General features: G+C 39.7%; 1 protein-coding gene across 1 annotated transcript; it reads left to right on the top strand.

The window, feature by feature from the left end:
* The first annotated feature begins 1299 nt into the window (after positions 1-1299).
* LOC136886489 (uncharacterized) lies at positions 1300-24111 on the top strand. Its single transcript, XM_068230956.1, has 4 exons — positions 1300-1446; positions 19070-19126; positions 21550-21683; positions 22456-24111. The coding sequence occupies exons 1-4, from the start codon at positions 1300-1302 to the stop codon at positions 22766-22768; spliced, it is 651 nt and encodes a 216-aa protein (XP_068087057.1). The 3' UTR covers positions 22769-24111.
* The last annotated feature ends 654 nt before the right edge of the window (positions 24112-24765 follow it).

The raw sequence follows: 24765 nt of genomic DNA on the forward strand, positions 1-24765 counted from the left end.
GTAGTTGGTCTTGCAACAGCGCAAGCTGTGTTGATCTGATAACGGTGAAACCTACTAGAGACGTAGACAACGGTGCCATCTAGCGGCTGGTGAGCACACAACACAACATAGCCACCCTAAAGTCAATTAGAGCAAAATTGCTGATACTTACTACTGACTTGCCTACGTAACAACGTAATTGCTGTGAACAGGTAACGGACTGGTACTTTGGTATGGAGAGATGTAGTAACATTTCAGTACCAATATAAATCACAGATTCTTATATCGGTAAGATTCCGTGCACTTTATATGCTGGAAGTTTGTTGGACGCTGACTTAACCATTCTCAGATCCAAGCTCACATTTTGTGCTTATCCACAAAATTTTAGTGATTTAAAATAAAAAAAAATCCTGCTCTTTACCTACTCAATGGATTTTAACTTGTGATGCACCGTTGAAAGGACAGTCTTCTAAATGTATATCCTACTAACAGCATTGAAATATTGTGAATAGTGAACAATTATCACTGAAAGAATAAAATAAGTCGAGCCTGGATATCTTGAAACTCCATTACTTGAATTTTCAGTACATCGAAGCAACTTCAATTTCCCGGCCGTTTGTAGTATTCTTCATCCCCCTGTGGGTGGGGGCGGTAGAATAACACCCACGGTATCCCCTGACTGTCGTAAGAGGCGACTAAAAGGGGCCTCAGGGCTCTGAACTTTGGGGCGTGGGTTGGCGACCACGGGGCCCTTAGCTGAGTACTGGCATTTTTTCCACTTACTTGTGCCAGGCTCCTCACTTTCATCTATCTTATCCGACCTCTCTTGGTCAACTCTTGTTCTTTTCCGACCCCGACGCTATTAGATTTGCGAGGGCTAGGGAGTCTTTCATTTTCACGCTCTTCGTGGCCCTTGTCTTTCTTTGGCCGATATCTTCATTTTTTGAAGTGTCTGATCCCTTCCATTTTTTCCCTCTGCTTAGTGTTATGGTTGCCCAGTTGTACTTCCTCTTAAAACAATAATCACCACTACCACCACTCCTATTCTTCACGTGTATTTATTTCCCTATTATTCGAAATTCGGTTACACGAATTTGTCGATTTCTCAAAGCAAACGTTTCCCCCCTTGAAGCAAAAAAAAAAAAAAACAAAAAAAAAAAACAAAAAAAAAACCAAAAAAAAAAAACCAAAAAAGCAAAACAAAAAAAACCCCACTGTAACTCGAATTTTGTACATCATCAGCTGTGCAATACAGCATTTGTGGTTTGTGAGGAACAGTTAACAAGTAAAGAAAGGGTTACAGTGATGCTGAGAGCTAATATGACGGGTACCGAAAAACTAAGACTTCTAGTGATCCGAAAAACGGCGAAGCCTCGCTGTTTCGGGTGCGAGCCTCCTATGCATACCGTCAGTGCTGCTGGGAAGAAGAAGGAGAAGAAGAAGAAGAAGAAGAACATGCTACTGTATGTACTGTATCCTGTCTTCTAAAATGTTACTATAATAAGGGTTATAATTGTCCGACTCGTTGGCTGAATGGTCAGCGTACTGGCCTTCGGTTCAGAGGGTCCCGGGTTCGATTCCCGGCCGGGTCGGGGATTTTAATCGCTTCTGATTAATTCTTCTGGCTCGGGGACTGGGTGTATATGTCCGTCCCAACACTCTCCTCATCATATTCAGACAACATACTACACTACCAACCACCACAGAAACACGCAATAGTGCTTACATCCCTCCATAGAGGGTTGGCGTCAGGAAGGGCATCCGGCCGTAAAACAGGGCCAAATCCACATGTGCGACGCAGTTCGCACCCGCGACCCCAAGGATGTGGGAAAAGCGGCAGGAAAAGAAGAAGAAGAAGAAGAAGAAGAATAAGGGTTATAATTATAGTGATGCCGTAAAATTTGAGTTTATTACTATATTTTTAAGTGGTGTATTCTCTGTATCTTGAAATTTAGATAACTTGAAATAAAATTTAGCTCCCGAGGTGATTTGAGATGTCGATGTTCCACTGTATTTGTTTCCCTATTAATTTTAAATACAGATTATGAAAGTTATACATGTCACACATTAACTAATTTATACTACCTACTGACTACTTCTTGATGTGGTAAATTGTGTCCCTTATCGATATTTTAATTACAAAACCTTGGAAACTTCTTTTTTAAACGCTACGATTTAGGTCTACTCAAAACATCCGCTTGTTAATTGCGGCAACGCTAAAAGACCATGGTTTCCAGGTATTTGAAGCCACAGATTGACATCATTGCTTTCAAGAATAAGAAGAGAGGTTACATCATCGACCCCACAATTCGCAGCCTTCAGATGTTAACCTAGGGAGAAGGAATATTTACTTTCCAACAATTCCTTACTACAGGGAGAAATACCAGATAGAGGAAATCGACATAGTAGGTCTAATGATTGGAGCAAGGGGAACGATTCCCGCTTTTGCCGCTAATTTCTGGAAAAAGATGTCTCTGTCAGTTACAACGTTACGGGAGATTGCCATCATAGCCTTAAGGGGCTCACTGGTAATTCTAAGAAATCACTGTTACAATTAGGTTACCTTCAACATTTCTCAAGTACAGTATATTTATTTCTCTTCTAAAAATAAATGTAAAAGTGTACTTTGTCGCAAGGCAGCCTCCGCATGAGAGGAAGTATTTCATAAAATAAAATAAATAACCTAATAGGTGAGCAGTAACCTCCAAATTTATGTATTTAGCTATTTGAGTTGATTCTACCGCCTCCTACTTTTACTGTTTTGTCTTCCCTCAGCATTATTTGCACCTAAAATCATACATTATAGATTCCGCACCGCATTATTGATTCGTGAAATATACAACGAAGACCGCTACTAAGTGCCATCTAGCAACGTAACCTTTTACTACATACTCCCACGACGGAACAAATGGCGCTACAAGCTTGTTTTCTGGAGATAAATGTGTTCGAACTTCCCACTGTCGGCAGCCGTGAATATGGTTTTCCGTGGTTTCACATTTACACACCAGGCAAATGCTGGCTATAATTAAGGCCACGGCCACTTCCTTCTCACTCGTAGCCCTTTCCTATCCCATCGTCGCCACAAGACCTGTCTGTGTCGGTGCGACGTAAAGCAAATGGTTAAAAGTAAAAATCCCAGTCTACTACGGTGAAGTGGAGATATGGGAGGGCCGCTTTGGCGTTCATTTCTGCAGTACTGCCAACCAAAGGGAGTGAAACAATTCGGGAAAAGTATTAAATGTTTGAATAGTATTTACTTCACACGGAAATTTTATTTGATTACCATACCTAATATGATAAACCACACACCCTGGCCTCTCCTTTGTTTTCTGTTTCTTTCGGTGATATTCCTGACATCTAGAGGGACACAGTCTAAAAACTAACTACAAACCCAGTATTTTTCACTTCTATTACTGCAGAACCTATTGCTTCACGAGTGCCGAATGAAGTACTTTAAAAGACAACAAACTTATTCGACAATATCAAGCACGTCTAGGGATTTAAACAAGTATACAGAGTGACCCAAATGTCCGTTAACATTTGACGAGGCAATACTTCATGGAATATTGGAGATACGGAGGTAATAATTGACACACATGATTGACATGCCATGGGGTTTTATTGACGCCGAAATAAAGTACACACAATGACCAACGGATGACGCTGGACAGCAACATGTCAGGTACAAATGGTCACATATGCTTGACATAACATGGGGTTTTATTGACATCAAAATAAATTACACATAATGACCAACAGATGGCGCTGGACAGCAGCACGTCAGGTACAAATGGCCACACATGTTTGACATAACATGGGGATTTTGTGACATCAAAATAAAGTACACGCAATGACCAACAGATGGCGCTCGACAGCAACACTTACAAATGAGATTTTTCTCAAATACAATTGACCTTTTCAGGGAGCCTCCGTGGCTCAGACAGCAGCGCGCCGGCCCCTCACCACTGGGTTGCGTGGTTCAAATCCTGGTCACTCAGTGTGATTTTTGTGCTGGACAAAGCGGAGGCGGGACAGGTTTTTCTCCGGGTACTTCGGTTTTCCCTGTCATCTTTCATTCCAGCAACAGTGTCCAATATTATTTCATTTCATCTGTCATTCATTAATCATTGCCCAGAGGAGTGCGACAGGCTTCGGCACAATTCCTATCCTCGCCGCTAGATGGGGGCTTCATTCGTTCCATTCCTGACCCGGTCAATGACTGGAAAACAGGCTGTGGATTTTCATTCGCAATTGACCTTTTCACTTGAACTAAATGCTTTATTGACTTAGAATTTGTCCTGAACATATTTTAAGCATTTTCAAACAATCTGAATCATTCAGAACGCCAAGGAAATGTTTTTTTCTACAACATAGGCTTAACGACAGAATTTGGTGAAAGTATTCATACATACATATATACATCTTCGTTATAGACTGTTATGCTGTTCAGCGTTCAGTCTGCAAGCGTCTGTGAATTTTATAACCGCCACCAGCTTCATCCACATATGTTTATTGTGGACTCTTTTGGTTCTATACCTCTTATTTTTAAATCGTTAGAAACTGAGTCTAACAATCATAGTGTATCTACCTCTACTTCTCTTACCCTCCATAACTGAGTACATTATTCTACTAGATACCGAGCGAGTTGGCCGTGCGGTTAGGAGCGCGCAGCTGTAGGCTTGCATTTGGGAGACACTAGGTTCGAACCTCACTGTCGGCAGCCCCGAATATGTTTTTCCGTAGTTTCGCGTTGTCACACCAGGCAAATGCTTGGGCTGTACCTTTTTTACTACAACGATTGCTTCCTTCACACTCCTAGCTCTTTCCTATCCGATCCTATCTGTGTCATATATATATAAACATTCATACATCTTCATTACTGACTGTTCTGCCTTTCAGTGTTCAGTCTGCAAGGCTGCGTGGATTTACTAATCATCTCCACAATCCTCTATTTGTAACTAGTTCTGTGGTCTCGTTTAGTTCTACGTATCCTATTTTTGAATTATTAGAAACCGAGTCTAACCATCGTCGTCTTCATGTCTCCCTGCTCCTCTTATCCTCCATAACAGAGTCCATTCTTCTCCTAGGTAACCTATCCTCCTCCATTCACCTCACATGACCGGACCACCGAAGCCGGTTTATGCACACAGCTTCAGGCATCGAGTTCATTCCTAACTTAGACTTTATTTCCTCATTCCGAGTACCCTCCTGTCATTGTTCCCACCTGCTTGTACCGGCAATCATTCTCGCTACTTTCATGTCTGTTACTTCTAACTTATGAATAAGATATCCTGAGTCCACCCAGCTTTCGCTCCCGTAAAACAAAGTTGGTCTGAAAACAGACCGATGTAAAGATTGTTTCGTCCGGGAGCTGACTTCCTTCTTACAGAATACTGTTGATCGCAACTGCGAGCTCACTGCATTAGCTTTACTACACCTTGATTCAATCTCACTTACTATACTTCATCTCAGTCGCATAACTTATGTCTAAGTGTCGTGATCTCATGCTTACTTTACTATTCGATGGTGTCCACCAGCAGTTTGCTGTCCTCTGCCTTCCGCCTCCCGAAGAGGTGCGTGAGTTCCGTCTTTGATCTGGTCTATCCATCTTATGGGAGATCTCCCTCGCAGTGTTGCCAACTTATATTTTAAAGATCCGCTAAATACTACTAAAAATCCGCTAACATTCCGCCATGAAATCAGATCTCAAATAATGAGCAATAAAAATTAGCAATAATAATAATAATAATAATAATAATAATAATAATAATAATAATAATAATAATAATAATAATAATAATAATAATAATAATAATAATAAATGTCTGCACTCACCTGATCTGTGAGTTTCACTGGGATTAACCCCCTGCCTGCGAGCCGGCGAGCTAAAACTTGTAGGCGTTTTAGGGCCGGGTGCAAACTAGGTGAATCCCCTACCTCAAGGTCCACACATAAAATAGGCTACTCTCTACTCTCTCACAGTTTCATTATCTGTCGGCATTCGTCAACTAAGAGAAAAGTACCCTTTCCCCACGCATTAGAAATTTATGATACCAAGATCTCGTAACATCAAATTCAAGTAAGATGTTTTCCTCATGTGACTGCTAGCTTCTGATAAGAAATACGTAATGGCTTGGAGATAGACTGGAGTACAAATTTTTACCAGGCAAATGCTGGGGCTGTACCTTAATTAAGGCCACGGCCGCTTCCTTCCAATTTCTAGGCCTTATGCCATAAGACCTATCTGTGTCGGTGCGACGTAAAGCAAATAGCAATTAAAAAATCAAAAGAACGTAACCACATTTTCTTCACCAACCCGACTGCACCATCGTTCTTGCCATAACACGAAGAGCATCTCTGATTTTTATGTTGGTACCAACGGCCTATGTTATACTATTACTCGCACACTTTTTAGTGATAGATGGACACCCTAGTGCTGAACTGGTCTACCTCGGCATTCTTCGTGATTCGTGTTGACAATCTTTGACACACAAACTATGAATCTCTTACGCATCGCTGTGCGACATCTGGCGTACGCTTCACGTACTGTTGTTGTTTACACAGCAAAGCCAAACTATAGAATTCATGCTGGGAACAAGATCCGCATCGAGAAATGTTATATAATGTTAGTGTGTGACACAGTTGTTGGCTTAAGATAATCAAGGTTTAAAAAATTCATATCGATTGATCATATTATCGATTCAGATTTCATTTCCATTCAGTTGGCAGTATTACCGGAACCGGGAGAGCTCCCTCTTTAGTCCTCATCCCAGTACAAAAATCTATCACTAAAAAGTATGCGAGTAATACGTAGACTGGAGTAAGACCTGCCATCTTTGTAGAAAGTTGAAAGCTGCTCCGCCATGTTCTCTGGGGGTTTCAAGGAACAAATACTCACTTGCAAAATTATATATTTCTTCTTGTATTCCTTCCATTCGTGCAGTTAACTGCAGAACACGACCCTTTCCTTGCTGACAACTAACAACTGACGAGTGCCACCAGGAAACATGGAAGAGAAAGAATGGAACGGAGCCGACACTTCGAAACATGAAGGCACCGGCCAAAGCAAGACAACAGCCACGAAGGGCGCAAAAATGAAAGACTCCCTAGACAAGGGCCTCTCAGGGTGCATGCACCAGTGCATTATGCGGTGTAGGTGCAAAAGACGACTTCGCTTGGTTGACCAGAGCGCAGACCCTGACTCCTCGAGCTTGAGCAATAGCGTTGTCTCTCTCTGTCTCACTCACTCCGTAGCGCTCCAATTCCGAGCCGAGTTGAGCCGAGCTTATCCGAGTCGACCCGAGACGACGCGCTGGTCCAAGCCGAGCCGAACCGCAGGTTCATATCATATGGTGCAAGTAGTGGCAAAAGATCTACAGAGCCCGACGCCACGAACAAATATCATTTTAAAAAAGTAGATAGATTATATCACAATTTATAATATCAATTAATAAACAACTATAAGTGGTTCATTAGGAAACTAATATCATATATAATATTCAATATTTTTTTGCTATGGGCTTTACGTCGCACCGACACAGAAAGGTCTTATGGCGACGATGGGATAGGAAAGGCCTAGGAGTTGGAAGGAAGCGGCCGTGGCCTTAATTAAGGTACAGTCCCAGCATTTGCCTGGTGTGAAAATGGGAAACCACGGAAAACCATTTTCAGGGCTGCCGATATATATTCAATATTAAGATGATGTTAACAGAAAGGAACTGACAAGGCGGATTTAACCACAATACGTCGTCGTCGCCAAAGGGGTCACTTTTGTTGGCTTTTTCTTGTAGCCCAGTATTCCTTCATACGTAGTGAATGGGTGTGCATGTCTGTTAGTCTTTCCCTCATCATCCTCCAACCTCCATGTGAATGTGATTTTTCTGATTTCATCGCGATCCAGTAGATCCAGTAGATCCTAATTCCTTCAGGTCTGTTTGTACGAATTTGATCTAGTGGTTTTACTCTTTAAGAATGTGTACATTCTGTGAGTCAGTCTGAGTCCATTTTTTGTAAGTGCCCCATAAATTGTATTCTTGAGATTCTTTTATATATTTCCGCATTTGGTTTTGGAAAATGTACTCCATCTTTGATTATCCGTCCTTGGACTTTTCTCTACTTCACGTTCTATTAATTCTAATTGGGGATTGCCGTTGCTTCACGTCCGTAGGTTTAACCTTAAAGTACCCTACCTGTGATCCCCGGCTGGTGCTAAGAAAGCGACACCATTGGCTGCTGCACCTAAAGTTCTGCTTTCCTTGTTGACAACTAACAGCTGACGAGTGCCACCAGGAAACATGGAAGAGAAAGAGTGGAAAGGAGCCGACATTTCAAAATATGAAGGCACCGGCTCAAGCAAGACAACGGCCTCTCAGGGTGCATGCATCAGTGCATTATGCGGTGCAAGGTGCAAAAGACTACTTCGCTTGGTTTTGGATATCCCAGAAGTTAGAGGATCATTACTATGAGTACTATGAGAATTTCTAATTGTCCTTTTAATGTTTTGTATTGAATATTTTGAGTTTCTGATGCATAGAGAGCTTCGGGTTTGATTACTGTTGTGAAGTGTCGGATTTTGCAGTTCCAGGAGATACTTGTAATATTGAAGCATTTCTTTGCAGACAAAGTAGGGGTCCCCAGAGTACGAAAAACGTAAATATAAGCAATTTCCTCAATTGCGTCGAAAGCTGAAGGGCTAAAAGGCCCGGAAAGGTTTCAGATAGTGAGTCGTGCAAAGCTACATCCAACTAAAGAAAGTTTCGAAAATCACTTCCTGCCTAAATGCCGTTCCGGTTTCTTTAGTCGGTTTCTTTTTGATGCAAATCCTAGCCAAATTAACTTATTTCTGTAATGTATTTTAACCAAGAAATATTCTCAGGCGTTTTTTTGATTGTTTGAAAATTGTTCACACCGAATAAGAGTTTAAGTGAAGCTCTGTATTGACTCACACTAGCGCTCGAAGTGGTAGGAAAAGGCAAGCTGATAATCTAATCGACCGGATAACAATGACTGAGGAAAATATTGTAATTGTTAGGAATAGATAAACAGTCTTACTAATAAAATGTCGTTATACAATTGCTTAACACTTGTATAGCTACACACTGAATAAACCCTGTATAAGTGATGCAGATTTTTCTTACTAATAAACGTTGTATACGCATTGTATTACTATACCACACGCATACACTCGTTGCAAGCCGTAGGAATCTCTTCCTGTAGTTCACTGACGTATTTCCTCACGTACACTGTTTTTATGATCGCTCTTTCTGCTTATCTGGGAGCCTCTCGAAAAGCCGTGTCGTAGGACGATTAAACTTTGCATATCGAAAAGGCTGTGGCAACACGAGGTGATAACCAGCTGTGAAATAGGTGACAACCAACGTGATGTTAATAGCAAATTTCCGCGAGATTATTGAGAGAATTATGAATAATGGAGACAGTTGCAAAATGGACAAGGGCCCCTAACCGGGAAATTGAAATTAAAAAAAGACTTCCCTCTCAGAAAGCAGTGAAGCATGTCATTCCATATTAATTATTATTACAATATTAGGTGTTTCATCGGCACCATTGTATTGTAACCATCTTACTAATAAACATGAATTAAGATGAATTTGTAAAGAACATTGTCTGTTAGTCACATAATATCTGCTCTTCATTTTTCGTCACCTCAAAAGTAATTATTAATGAAAGCAGTTCTGGCAGCTTGACCATGCAAATTAGGAGGTTGGACTACAGTTGCGATACTTCTTCTTATTCTTCTACTTCGGGAGGCAAAGATTGATCCGCCATATTCTCTTCACCAATATCTACGGCTATGTTATGTAAGACGGCTAGGGCAACAATTCATTAAAATTCAGGCACCCATGAGAGACTCACAATGACTTTATTGCGCATAACCTAAACAGGCGATATGTAAAATATCGTGCGCTAAATCGTCACAATTGATCATTATTGCAATCCACAATAGCTAGAAGAGAGACGGTAGGTGTCACGAGATGGATGCGCAGTAGACTGCCGTGGTCGTGACGTCACTGGACCGTCGCTGCCATTACACTACGCATTGTTTGGCGCGTTAATATCAGTCTATATAATCTTTGGTGTCGGTGATTTCATTTTAAGCAGTGAATTTCGGTGTATTGCTGTTCGTCTGCGGTCTGGACATTGTTTCTTTAATTATTGAATTACTTTCGAGGCTTGCGAATGTTTTGAAAGTCGTGAACTTGTGCATATCGTTCGTGAATGAAGTGAATTCCAGTGTATATGTCGTGTTTGTGCTGTTAAAATGCTGTGCTGCGCGGTGGCAGGCTGTACAAACCATCCCCGCTCTAATATACTTTTCCTCAAATAGGGCTTCATGCTCTACTAGATATTCAATATTATTATTATTATTATTATTATTATTAGTATTGTATTATATTTTCTTAGGAATAAAAAGCAATAATGTTACTACAGTACTTACTATTTTCTGGAAAATTAACAACATGCAGTATTTAATCTTGGGTATTTTATTTAGACTTTGAAAATCCACAACCTGTTTCGGTTAATATTACTTCTTGATTGTTATGCTCTGATTTATTTAATCTGCACGTGTATAGGATTGGGAACTGTAAATGCTAACATTTCCTGTATACTGGAACATTTAAACATGATTTTTAAACATATTAGCAAAAGGTTTCACTATTCTGGATTTCAAAGAATATCTGCAATATTTACGAAAGCACACAAACAAAATAATAAAACAGTAGTTCTATGCAATATCTTAGTGGTTTCATGTTTTTTTTTATTACAACATAAAAGTAATTGTGATAAGGAACATAAGTGGGGTCCTCGGCACGCTGATTTGCAGTAAGTTACAGCGCCTGGCAGACGGTCCATGGTCCGCTGACGTCACAGGGTCCTGGCCGGCTGCGCGTGAAACCTACCGTCTCTTTTTTAGCTACCGTGTTTCAATCCACTTCAGTCACTGTACTCGTAATGAATACAATTCGTCAAATTACACCACCAATGGTATTCATATGAGTGCACGGAAATACTGTTAAATGCAATGGATTGTCTTCTTATTCTAGGTCCCGCGACTGTATAGCCGGTGTATAACAATTGCCATGCATTAACATTAATGCTTATAACAATCTTATACACGATAGAGCCTATATGCAGTTTATTAGTAGGACTGTTTATAGTTATAATGTGCGTATTGTAACGGACTCTTCACTTCATCGGCAACTACTGTTATGAAATTCGCCACGCACATAACCTTTTTTCTACGATTAGTATGGATTTACCCTCATCATGATATAAACTGCATTTTTTTTCTCCAACTGGAACTTGCATACTTCTGTGAACTTGCATACTTCATACTTTGCATGAACTCTACTCTATTCATCTTCACCATCTTCGATAAACTAACTTCCTTTTTGCCGGCTGACGTCACGTGACCGCCTGGTTTATTCGCGCATGCTTCACTAATCTCTGGAATCTTCCAGATATATTTCTCATTCTACTCCACACTATAAATACCTGGCCTTCCTCTGGAAATATTGAGATGGACTTAGGCCTGTGTGGAGGGAGCAACATCCTACGTCAACTTCGTCCTTAATTACATGTGCCCAGAAGTCTTCATTTGCGGGCAGTTCAATTTGCTTCATGATGAGGTATGACAAACTGATTTCTTTACTGTAAATATTTTTAATTGCATTGGGACAGACTTCCCCTGCAAAATTAAACTGGGAGCATGGCATTTCCAGGCCGAAATTTCACTTGCCCCTTTTTATTTAAAAATTTTCATTGACGACCTTCGTAACAACTTTCTTTTGAAGTGTGCGTGTGGTGTATTGGCAACTGTGCGACTTCTACTGTACACACACTTCTATTTGTTCAGTGCTTCGGGATATTGTGAAACTGGTTTAATGGAACTACATTGTGATTATTCGGCTGTAGAACTACGTTACCTAGTGTTAATCTGTGTGATAACGGAAGTGGTGGTGACCTGCATATAGTATTTGCATTTTGCTCAGATAATTTTTCAGCTGGTATACTTGAATTTGCTAACTGAACATCTTCCCTTTCTTGTCGTTCTGGGTTTCTCTTTTTATTGCAGTATTCATCCTTTCCTTGTTTGTCCCTTTCCTTTCCTACGGCATTTTCTCTTTTTCCTTTCTTTCTCTTGGATATCTTATCTCTTTTTTTATATAATGAATTTGTAATCCGTGTAAGTGGTTGGGAAAATTTTATATTTGTATAGTCCTCCTTTCATGTAAATTGTCAGAGGTTTGATTTATTATTTCAATAAAGATATTTCTAAATTTTATATTGGTTTCTGATCTATTTTCACTTATCATGTCCCTTATTCCTCCTTACATTTTTCTTTAACTTTCCATGTTATGTAGCATCCTTTCCTTTGCCCAATATCTTGTTACTCAGCAATGCTTGTTGGAGATTTCTAAGACCACGGCCTCCATTCTTAATTTGATAGTTACTTCATTGCATAAATCTTACTACCTGTACTTGAGAGAAACTATTCTTAGATTTTCCCTTAGCACTATTATACATAATATATGTATATTACTCCCATGGGCCCCGTTACAGTATACACAGGAAGCTTATACACGGTTTATTAGTGAAGAATTGTACATAAATGGTGTATAAACCTTGTATAAAAGTTATACACCGTTTATTAGTAAGACTGAAAGAGAGTATATTCTATACTTTATTATATTTTATTTACCAAAAATTCGTAGCTCATATCCCCAGGATGTTTTCAACATTTAGTTACTTGCCTGAACGTATAGAACTGTGGATTTTATTATTATAGATTAAGATGATATTAACAGGAAGTGTATACTGCTTTAAAATAGTTTATATCTTCAGCGGTTCACGAGTTACTTGAGGTGCACAACCTAGTTGAATAACCCTGCATATTTTTGGATTCACGAAATAATATAGGCTATGTATTTTGATAACTTTTCACGTCTGTGAGTCTTTAAATAGATGGATTTGTCACGATTCAAGGTCTCCTAGAAGGAAGATGTAACAATGCGCGTGTTTAAGTTACCTTGAAAGGGAATGCCCCGGTTCAACAGAAGGGAGCTCTTCCTACATGCTATAAACACATACATAAATAACTACAAATAACGCCGCACTAATCTCTAAGGCAGAAGAAGTGCGCAATGTTTGTGACAAATACGCTCTGGTTCAAAGAATAAGTAAGATGTAGGCCATACAGAGAAATACGCTTGCACAAAGTTTACTAGGTAATAATAATAATCCATTACAAACTTCATTGCCTAATAGCTTCAGGATATAAATACACATAGTAAACGATTCTACTGCTTAAATACAAACAAGTACTAAAGGAGACAGTTTCACAAATTTCACGATGAAGACATTATTACTGATATTGAGTGTTACATGTGCAATGTATCAGGTAAGGTTTTACATTAATATTTATTTATATATTTACCTTAATTTCCCAAATAGTTTGGGTTGCCGACCTGGACAAAGTAGCAGTAGAAGTTTCGGTCATCAGTCCATGGACTGGTTTGATGCAGCTTTCCACGCAACCCCATCTTGTGATAACGTTTTCATGTCTACTTAACTCCTACATCCTTCACCGTGTCATATTCATATTCATACCTTGGTCTCCCCTACCATTCTCAGCTCCTACACTTCCCTCAAAACCAGCTGAACATTCCTGGTTGGCTTACCATGTGTCTTTATCATTCTATCTCTTCTTTTTGGTTAAATTTCACCAAATCATTCTTCTCTCACTAATATCATTCAGTATATCTTCATTTGTGATTTGGTCTACCCATGTCCACCTCTGTGGTGTAGTGGTTAGTGTGATTAGCTGCCACCTCCAGAGGCCTGGGTTCGATTCTCGGCTCTGCCAAGAAATTTAAAAAGTGGTACGAGAATTGGAACGGGTTCCCATTCAGCCATCCTCAAAGTGTTTTTTCCGTGGTTTCGCACTTCTCCTCCAGGCAAAGGTCGGAATGGTACTTAACTTAACGACATGCCCACTCCCTTCACACTCCTAGCCCTTTCCTATCCCCCATCGTCGCCATAAGACATATCTGTGTCGGTGCGACGTACAGCAAATTGAAATAATTCTTCTATAACATCACATTTCAAAAGCTTCTATTCTCTTTCTGAGTTAGTTGTTGTCCATAGTTCTCTTTCATACATTGCTACATTCTTCAAAAACTTCTCTAATTCCTATATCATTGTTCGAAGTGAGCAAATTTATTTTAAGAAAGTCCTTTCTTGGTTGTGCTAGTCTGCATTTTATGTCCTCCTTACTTCTGCCAATCGTTATTCTACTATCCAATTAACAATTTTCGTCTAGTACCTTTAAGACTTCTATTCCTTTTCTGCATCACTTGACTCTATTCGACTGCACTTTTGGTTTGGACTTATTTATTTTCATCCTGTACTCCTCCTCCAAGGTTATCTCTAGGGCCCGGATGTTTATGCAGTACTAGGCTAGAATGCGAACTTACTGAAGCGATTACTAAGTAGAGACTACCTGCACGACGGTAATGCTAGAAGGTTTGCATAAACGTTAGGAGTTTGGCCTATTAGAACCCCTAATGTTATGCAAGCCTCATAGCATTACCATCGTGCAGGTAGACTCTACTTGTTACTCGCTTCAGTAAGTTTGCACTCTAACCTATTACTGGATAAACATCCAGGCCCTAGGTCCATACCTTCTGTAATTTCTCCAGATCTTTGCAGACTCAAGATAAAAAAAAACAAATCTCATATTTTTGATTTCCTCTCCTATCATTGTGTTTCTTTTTCAAAGTTCCTCTTTGCTTTCCTTTATCGCCTGCTCTGTATAAACATTAAAAGACAGAGGCAACAAACTCCTGCCTCATTCCTTTCCGAACTGCTGCTCTCTTTTCATAGCCTTCGATTTTTATCATTTAAGCCTGATTTTTGTGCAAATTGTAGATAATCCTCTTTTCTCGGTATCTGATCATGATCACCTTCAGAATCTCAAATAGTTTGGTTCAAACAATATTATCGGATGATTTTCTAGGTCCTTAGATATAAGATCAGACGTAAGGTCAGGATTGCTTCACGTGTTCCTAAATTTCCTCTTAAGCCAAACTGATCTTCTGCCAACTCAGCTTTTTTCATAGAGATATTAAATTGCTATCACCGTTAAGCAAGACGTAACAGGATATTTAGGAACTTTCAACATTGCCTTTTTCCGATATTTTTTTTAGTGACCATTTTTTATCATCTCAAGTAATTTAGCCTTTACTTTACAAAGGAACTGGTTATTAAAATTCTCATTGATAAGCCTCGACCTTTAAGGAAGAAGTACATATTAACCTTTGCTGAAGAAATGAGCACTTGAAGGGGAACACCTGTGTTTATTTCAGCAACATCTCCAACAGTAATTCAGTTACTTATTCTGAATTACTTTCCAACATTGCATAGAACTCATCCATACTCACAGACGCCATTGTTGAAATGTGGTCAGTCACTGAAGAGTTAACGGTTTAAAACACCAAAAAGTAGTAAGAACATTTGTTTACATCTTCATCTACAACATTAATGGCAAGTTCATATAAATCACTGAGAATATTTTTCAAACTGTCAATATTATTTCCTTGGTAAGGCAGGACCTGGTATGTATAAATATCGACACTTCTAGCCCTTCATGCAAGCAACTCAATGTTGAAAACCTCCTAGGGATATGAGCTACGAATCATAGGTAAATATAGTAAAGTGTGAGAATATATTCTTTATTTATTCCTAAAGTTTACAATTCTTTTCATAATCACCGTTATCCAGTCGATTAGATTAGCAGTTTGCCTTTTTCTACCACTACGAGCGCTAATGTGAGTCAATGTAGAGTTTCACTTAAGCACCACTACGAGCGCTAATGTGAGTCAATACAGAGTTTCACTTAAGCACCACTACGAGCGCTAATGTGAGTCAGTGTAGAGTTTCACTTAAGCACCACTACGAGTGTTAATGTGAGTCACTGTAGAGTTTCACTTAAGCACCACTACGAGTGTTAATGTGAGTCACTGTAGAGTTTCACTTAAGCACCAATACGAGCGCTAATGTGAGTCAGTGTAGAGTTTCACTTAAGCACGACTACGAGCGCTAATGTGAGTCAATGTAGAGTTTCACTTAAGCACCACTACGAGCGCTAATGTGAGTCAGTGTAGAGTTTCACTTAAGCACCACTACGAGCGCTAATGTGAGTCAATGTAGAGTTTCACTTAAGCACCACTACGAGAGCCAATGTGAGTCAATGCAGAGTTTCACTTAAGGACCACTAGGAGTGCTGATGTGAGTCAATACAGAGTTTCACTTAAGCACCACTACGAGAGCCAATGTGAGTCAATACAGAGTTTCACTTAAACACCACTACGAGAGCCAATGTGAGTCAATGCGGAGTTTCACTTAAGCACCACTAGGAGCGCTAATGTGAGTCAATTTAGAGTTTCACTTAAGCACCACTACGAGAGCTAATGTGAGTCAATACAGAGTTTCACTTAAGCAGCACTAGGGCAGCTAATGTGTGTCAATGCAGACTTTCACTTAAGCACCACTAAGAGAGCTAATGTGAGTCAACATAGAGTTTCACTTAAGCACCACTACGAGCGCTAATGTGAGTCAATACAGTGTTTCACTTAAGCATCACTACGAGAGCTAATGTGAGTCAATACATAGTTTCACTTAAGCACCACTAGGAGCGCTAATGTGAGTCAATACGGAGTTTCACTTAAGCGCTTGTAACAACATTCGGTGTGTACATTTTTCGAAAATTCCAAAAATTCCTGAGGGTATTGAACCAAGAAACACATTAAAAAAAGAACTATGTAAATACGTTAATTTGGCTAAGATTTCAATGAGAAAGCAAACGAGTGAAGAAAAAAAAGCGATTTTAGAAATTTGTTCTTTTTAGTTTGATGGAACTATCAAAGGCTCACAATTTTAGACCTTTCCGAGCCCTTTTCCCCTTCAAAGTTTGGCATAATTGAGGGAACTGCTTAATTTCACGTTTTTCATAATTTGGGGATCACTACTTTGTCTGTTAAGAACTGTTTTCAACATTACAAACTTGATTGTTCAGGAGGAACTTTTAAAAAGTTAGCGAGCTCGCTGAAATTCATATTGTATTTCAATAACCTCTACACCTAAATGGCATACATTTGTGAATGTAATAGAACGAAGGAACACATTTTATTCTTATTTATTCAGCAAGTTTAGTGAACAAATCACTCGGCTGACTCAATATCTATGTTCTGAATTTATATCGGTATCTTTATTTTGGGAACAGCGTATTCTACGGGTACTAGAATCATGCTGGGCTTTTTCACCATACTCCTCGTCGCAAAATCGACCATACTGGCGTGTTAAATCTGGCAATGTTAAATCTTGTGGTGGCAGCCTTGACTAGTCTAAATAAAATACAAAATATGCGCATGATTGAAATAAATCTTCGGAATTTTATATACAGTATCTACGTAAAGTTAATAAACTGAAGATTGTCGTGGTGAACAAATATCTTGACTAGAAGTATGTATACAGTCTATTCAAAAAGTGTAATTCCTAATTCAAAATTATAAGACAACGTGCAATCATATGTACGCAAAACTAGAATAGAGATAGATTGTCAACGTACCTGTAATGCACTAACAAGGGTTTCATCACTCTAAGAGATATATTCTTGAAAATATTAGGGAATATGCAATCATTTGGAAGCGTAACGTTGTTATGTGAGGTTCAATCAATCAATCAATCAATCAATCAATACTGATCTGCATTTAGGGCAGTCGCCCAGGTGGAAGATTCCCTATCTGTTGCTTTCCTAGCCTTTTCCTAAATGATTTCAAAGAAATTGGAAATTTATTGAACATCTCCCTTGGTAAGTTATTCCAATCCCTAACTCCCCTTCCTATAAATGAATATTTGCCCCAGTTTGTCCTCTTGAATTCCAACTTTATCTTCATATCGTGATCTTTCCTACTTTTATAAACGCCATTCAAACCTATTCGTCTACTAATGTCATTCCACGCCATCTCTCCGCTGACAGCTCGGAACATACCACTTAGTCTAGCAGCTCTTCTTCTTTCGCTCAGTTCTTCCCAACCCAAACATTGCAACATTTTTGTAACGCTACTCTTTTGTCGGAAATCACCCAGAACAAATCGAGCTGCTTTTCTTTGGATTTTTTCCAGTTCTTGAATCAGGTAATCCTGGTGAGGGTCCCATACACTGGAACCATACTCTAGTTGGGGTCTTACCAGAGACTTATATGTACTCTCCTTTACATCCTTACTACAACCCCTAAACACCCTCATAACCATGTGTAGAGATCGGTACCCTTTATTTACAATCCCATTTATGTGATTACCCCAATGAAGATCTTTCCTTATATTAACACCTAGATACTTACAATGATCCCCAAAAGGAACTTTCACCCCATCAACGCAGTAATTAAAACTGAGAGGACTTTTCCTATTTGTGAAACTCACAACCTGACTTTTAGCCCCGTTTCGTCATGACTTTCACTTTGCAATGTTTGATGCAAAGAAATAGCTGATGAACATTCCAAATTTGACTCTGAATCAGTCTCTTCATTTTCAATTACTACAAGTCAGATCCGTCACTTTTATCTTCCAACAAATTCCGTACTACTTTATTACTAATGTTCTGTAAAGAAAGACTACGGAAATGGCGCTCAAACAGATCATCGGAAAACGACACTCATTTATTTCTGTGAAAGAGATTGTACATATGAATGAAACTGAACTCATGGCTACCGTGGATATGGAGAACAACAAGAAGTAGAATCTGTCATGACATCTGTTGAAGAAATGAGTAAATTACGAACAGAAATACGAACATGTCAAATATTCGACAGTTGCCAGTTCTAAGGTTAAAACAGGAAATTCGATGTTTTGACATTTCTGCCTTAGTACCACAGATATGATATATGGAATTAAGATACGGGCAAAGCGTGCGAAGTGGATACAACTTCACTCCGCACAAACATATGACTGTCCACTGACGTACCACGCAGAAGGTTCGATAAAAAGGAAATTGATTTTTATTTTCTTTCCAGGTATCTTCAACTGCTGCCTCAGCATGGATTGTACCGCCACCCGTGAATCAAACGATGGTAAGTATCAGATCCTGTTATTTATTTTACGTCTCACTAACGACTTTTATCGGTTTTTAGAGATGCCGAGGTGCTAGAATTTTGTCCCGCAGGAGTTGTTTTACATGCCAGTACAGTTACCGACACGAGGCTGGCGTATTGAGTACCTTCAAATACCACCGGACTGAGCCAGGGTCGAACTTGCTGAGTTGGTGATGATGATGATGATGATGATGATGCTTGTTGTTTAAAGGGTCCTAACATCGAGGTCATCGGTCCATAATGGTACGAAATGAGAGGAAATGGAATGACAAATTAAAAGCCCAAAATCCTCCACTGACCACAACTCAAAACACGAGGACGAAGAATTTTTTTTTGCTATGGGCTTTACGTCGCACCGACACAGATAGGTCTTATGGCGACGATGGGGTAGGAAAGGCCTAGGAGTTGGAAGGAAGCGGCCGTGGCCTTAATTAAGGTACAGCCCGAGCATTTGCCTGGTGTGAAAATGGGAAACCACGGAAAACCATTTTCAGGGCTGCCGATAGTGGGATTCGAACCTACTATCTCCCGGATGCAAGCTCACAGCCGCGCGCCTCTATGCGCACGGCCAACTCGCCCGGTAGGACGAAGAATGAATGGATGGATATGAAGTTAAATAAATCAGTGGATCTGACCCGCAATGCCTCACATCCCCAGAAACTGACGTGAAACAATAGCAGTACTGACCAAGGGACTGCTTCTATAGCATAATACTGAATCAATGATGCTTTTAATCTAAAGGGGTCCAAAATCCAATTCATCGGCCCCTCATAATGGTACTTACCGCTAGGAAAGTAGAACCATGGCATTTGTCATGTTGCGATACTAATCAAAACTAGCGTAGGCTAGGAGCATTCCACATACTATGGTACTACTCACAGGTAATGAAATTTGCACATGGAATACAGACCTATTGGTGTTTTGCACATTGCGGCGCCATTTACAGGCAACGCAAACCAATGGTGTTCATCACATAACTGGACTAACCACAGGGACCCGCACTATCCCGGGGTGTTCCTCACATAGTGGGTACTAAGCATAGGCAAGGCAGAACCATGGTGTCGCTCATCCCATGGTGTTGCTCATACAGGGGTACGAATCACAGGTACCGTAAAAGCCGGCACCGTACTCAATTGTTACGAATCACAAACCTATTATTGGTACCTAACATAGTGGTACTACGTGCAAGTAAAAACGACCCATGGTGTTCCCCGCGTGGTGGTACTAATCACTAGTAGTCTCATGGTTCTAATTTAATCATCCCTTGGTCGCAACTTTTAGTCGCCTATTACGACAAGCAGGGGATACCGTTGGTGTATTCTTCGTCTGCGTCCCCCACCCACAGGGGGTTGTGTGTTTGGTCCGCGAGAGGTATATTATTTCCCTCAAGTCCGCTGGCAAGCCGGTTAGGACCCCATCCCTATCCGTCACCTGGAACGCGCCGGCCACGTGGGAGCTATCACCTCTACCCCTGCTACGCCAGCGTAGTAGGTTCGTGGTTGCCGAGTTGGAATCGGAAGGCCATCGCCACAAGCATCTGAGCGACTCAACCTGGCACTAACTATTCCTTTTTCTCCAGCATTTTATTTAACTAACCCAGAAGATTCTTGCTGCTGGCATTATAAAAAGTTCAGTCCCCCCACCTTCTTCCCCCGTCTCGATGTTCATCTGGCAGAGGACATTACTTCTCTTTGGTACAATATGTAAGATTCATTGGCAGTTAAATTATTCAGACTACTCCCATGTAAAATTTGCGTAGAGCTGTAACAATGCTAATCGAAGATACTATGCAATTAAGGAAGAGGCATGCTTTGCTCAAAATTTGTCGATCGACCCATAAAATACAAAAATTGATGTCGAATTTCCCTTTGGAAAAAATCATATGTCTTTCAATGACAGAGAGAGAGAGAGAGAGAGAGAGAGAGAGAGAGAAACAGACTCAGGCCCTATAAAACTGCCACGAATGAAATAATCACTTCTTTAGAGTATGAGATAAAATAGCCTTCTATATGTGTCTCAGACATGGCCATGCAACTATACTTCACATCACAGCCTGCAAGATCTCATCGACCATCTGTACTCTAACGCCCCTCTTTAATAATATGTTTCTCAGTCATGGCCATCCATCAATATTTTACATCACAACCTGCACGGTTACAACATCGCGTCACACATTTTGTATCGCTAATTTCCAGACGAATCCCGACCACATGTCATATTTATATCAAAATATTACCCTCTTCAGGAGAAGACGGTGATATTCCCATATTACAGTGTGAAATTACTCATCTTCTGGGGAACAAGAGATGTAAAGTCTGTTTCAGGCCTAGACTTAACGAAAGACAGTAAGGTGAAGCTGTTTATGTAAGTTTAATGAGAATTTCGTTTGTGTTCTGGTTTAGGTAAATCCATGGTTTCGTCAGTGGTCTACGGCATCTTCAGGCACTCCAATAGATATGTGCCGGGGAAGGCAGCGCTTCTGCGTGAACGAGACTGTCGTCCAGCAATGTGAGCGGATGACTAATACAAGTAGCAGGTACGTGATGTTTATCTTCATATCCAGTCTCTTGATCCTGCTATGTAAATACAGGGCGTAACAATAGTGGTGGTGATTTTTGTTTTAAGAGGAAGAACAACTGGAGATAACAATGAGGTCAGGACACAATCCTCGCACGTAGAAGAAAATATATGAACATGGGTCCGGAAAAAGATTTATTTCCCTGTTAGAAATCATTTTCTACAACTGTATATAGTACATTACTCATGGGAAAATACAAGAACAGAACGTACCACCATAGTCCCCACCTCCACACCAAGCGAATGCTGGGGCTGTGCCTTAAGACCACGACCACTTCCTTCCCACTCCTAGATCTTTCCTACACAATACGTGTCGCTGCGACGTAAAGCAAATTCCATTGTGCTCGGGCGTTGGCCAGTGCTGCAGTCATACACACCTTTCAATTTGATATCGACCTCCTTTCTCACCTCCCATTAGTGCAGATGAATTGTAAATATATTTATCTTACTCGGGTGTAACTTCAGACAGTTCGATTCAAAGTACTGAGACAAAGAATAGTTATATGTAACTATGCCACACTTCGATGGGCCTACATGCAACCCCTGAGGTGACCCAGCAAGGGTGCTTCCATGCCACTAACCGAGAAGTACTGAACGCGGAGACTCAACATTTACTTCTCATTGAACTTGATTTTTTTATTTAGTCAATGTTGTGGTTAACATTTGGTTGCTAGTGATAAAGGATTGCCAATTTCTGTGCTCAAGGTAATCTTATTTTTTTTATTCTCCAGGTATGTTCAGAAGGGGGACCCAATTTTATGTGGTCCTTCGCAGGTGTGCGATCCTACAGTGCCCACTGGCTGTTCTCTTGTTCCGCCGTTTGTTTGTACGACCACTGGAGTGTTCAGAGAGCGGCCAGGCTGCAAGAAGTATCATAGCTGTGTGGTGTATCCCAACAGGATGATTCACACGGTTGTAACATGTCCAGGGGACCTGCTCTTCAGTTCACGGTACAACACGTGCGTTAGTCCACAACAGTCCGACTGTAACACGTGCAACGCCTTGAAGAGTTTCAACATAGCTGCAAACCATATCGAACAATAAATATTTTTAATGTTTAACTTCATATAACATCACTCAATACATTGTCATGTACAGTACTCGAGAAGAGTCCTCTTCAATGAACCCTGAGAACCATGCATCTTGCACTTTTATTCTATAGGAAGGGTTGCAGAGAAACTGGAGTGCAATATTTTAATTGTTCGAAATTATACAGAATGCTGGTGTGTGAATTAGTTGTTCACAATTGCTTTGCTTAGTAGTTTTGTGTGCAATATTATAGGGAGACGTACTAAATCTCTATAGGATTGAGATCCGGCGAGTGAGGAGTGCAATGAAGTATACAGCAGAAAGGTTTTACGGAGTGGTATGTCTAGGAGAATTATCACGGGTGTGTGGAGCGTCCTAATGAGGTAATTTACTTGTGGGCAAGAACAGGCCATTCAGCTCGCGTTACACCACATGCGTCAGTCTGCAGAATTTCGTATTGATCAACATATTATATTTAAACAGTACTTCCAAACTCACAGATATGATGAGACTACGACGCATTCCAATTTACAGGGCATTTAGGAAGAATGTACTCTACCATACCTTCCTATCAAATTTCGGAGGAAGTAAAAGGCCACTAAACCAAAGTGGTATTAACAAATGGAGAAAGCCATATCAGCAAATCTACTAGATCGGAATGAAATCACAATTGTGGTCCAAAAATGGTGTGATATTTCCCCATGGGAAGATCAAATGATCATATGTCATATTTGCCTCGGTCATGTCCATCCATCCATATTTTACATCACAGCCTGCACGTTGCTAGATAACATTGTCTGACAATCCATCCATATATTACACTACCGTCACATGTTTTATGAGATGCCACTATTTCGTAAAACAAATTTTAGGATGACCCGAGCTCTAAGACATATTTATGTCAACACGGGTATTTGAGGAGAAACAGGAAGCTACAAGACGTCAATGGTCGGAGGAACTGAAACTTGCACAGTCCTTAAGAATGAAGAACTTCAGGACAAGAAGGAAGGCCAAAAGAAAGTTCATTCTGCGTGGTCCTAGGAGACCCATTCGCGAAGAAGAAAAACAGCACTGCCTTTAGACATATAAATTGTTTTTACATCATCTTATTCTGTTTTTTTCTTCTCTCATTTTCTCCTTCCCTTCTCTCTCTTTTTCCAACTTCCTTCCATTTCAGTTTACGATCCTATCACGGTTTTTGAATGTTGTTAAAACTGATCTGTAACTCTGCATGTGATATCTAGCTCCGATTAAATTGGTGCTTACCCAGAAATGCTTCATGTATGTTCAAATGTGTTCATGATATTCAAATTAAAATTTTTGCAATAAAGAGGCAATCGTGCCGTTCTTATTTCTAATTACATGGACCTCATCTTCACCTGCATAGGTTACCATTTTAAGTGCTCAAATTTACCACTATATTAGTTTGCTCTAGAGGTTTTAGGGATACTTCGAAGTAGACCAATTCTATTAGGTCAAATTTTGTATAATATTTATTATGTATGGTGGCATAAATAGTTGAGGTGTTGTTCAAACTTGCACAAGATTGCAGGTTCGAATATCACGAAGTCTTATATTGTTGAGAAGTAATTTTTGAGGGTTAAAATTGTTATTTGATCATACCTACTTAAAATACATATATTAATACTGAAGTATAGTTATAATTTAATGTTTAGAAGCCTAGTTTCATGCTCCTATCTATTTAGGGGTGTTAGGTAAGACCGAGCCACAGAATACTAGACTTCTATTTTATGTACAACAACCTGCGAACAGAACTCAATACTCTACCATTTATTTATTTAATTATTCATTTATTTACTTATTAATTCATTCATTTATTCATTCATTTATGTATATATATTGATTTATTTATTCATTGATTCATACATTTATTTATTTAATTATTCATTTATTCATTTATGTATATATTTATATATACATTTATTCATTGACTCATTCCTTCATTCATTTATTTGTTCATTTATTCGTTGCTTCATAATTTATTTATTAAT

Source organism: Anabrus simplex, chromosome X (assembly GCF_040414725.1).
Source record: "Anabrus simplex isolate iqAnaSimp1 chromosome X, ASM4041472v1, whole genome shotgun sequence".
NCBI classification, from domain to species: domain Eukaryota; kingdom Metazoa; phylum Arthropoda; class Insecta; order Orthoptera; family Tettigoniidae; genus Anabrus; species Anabrus simplex.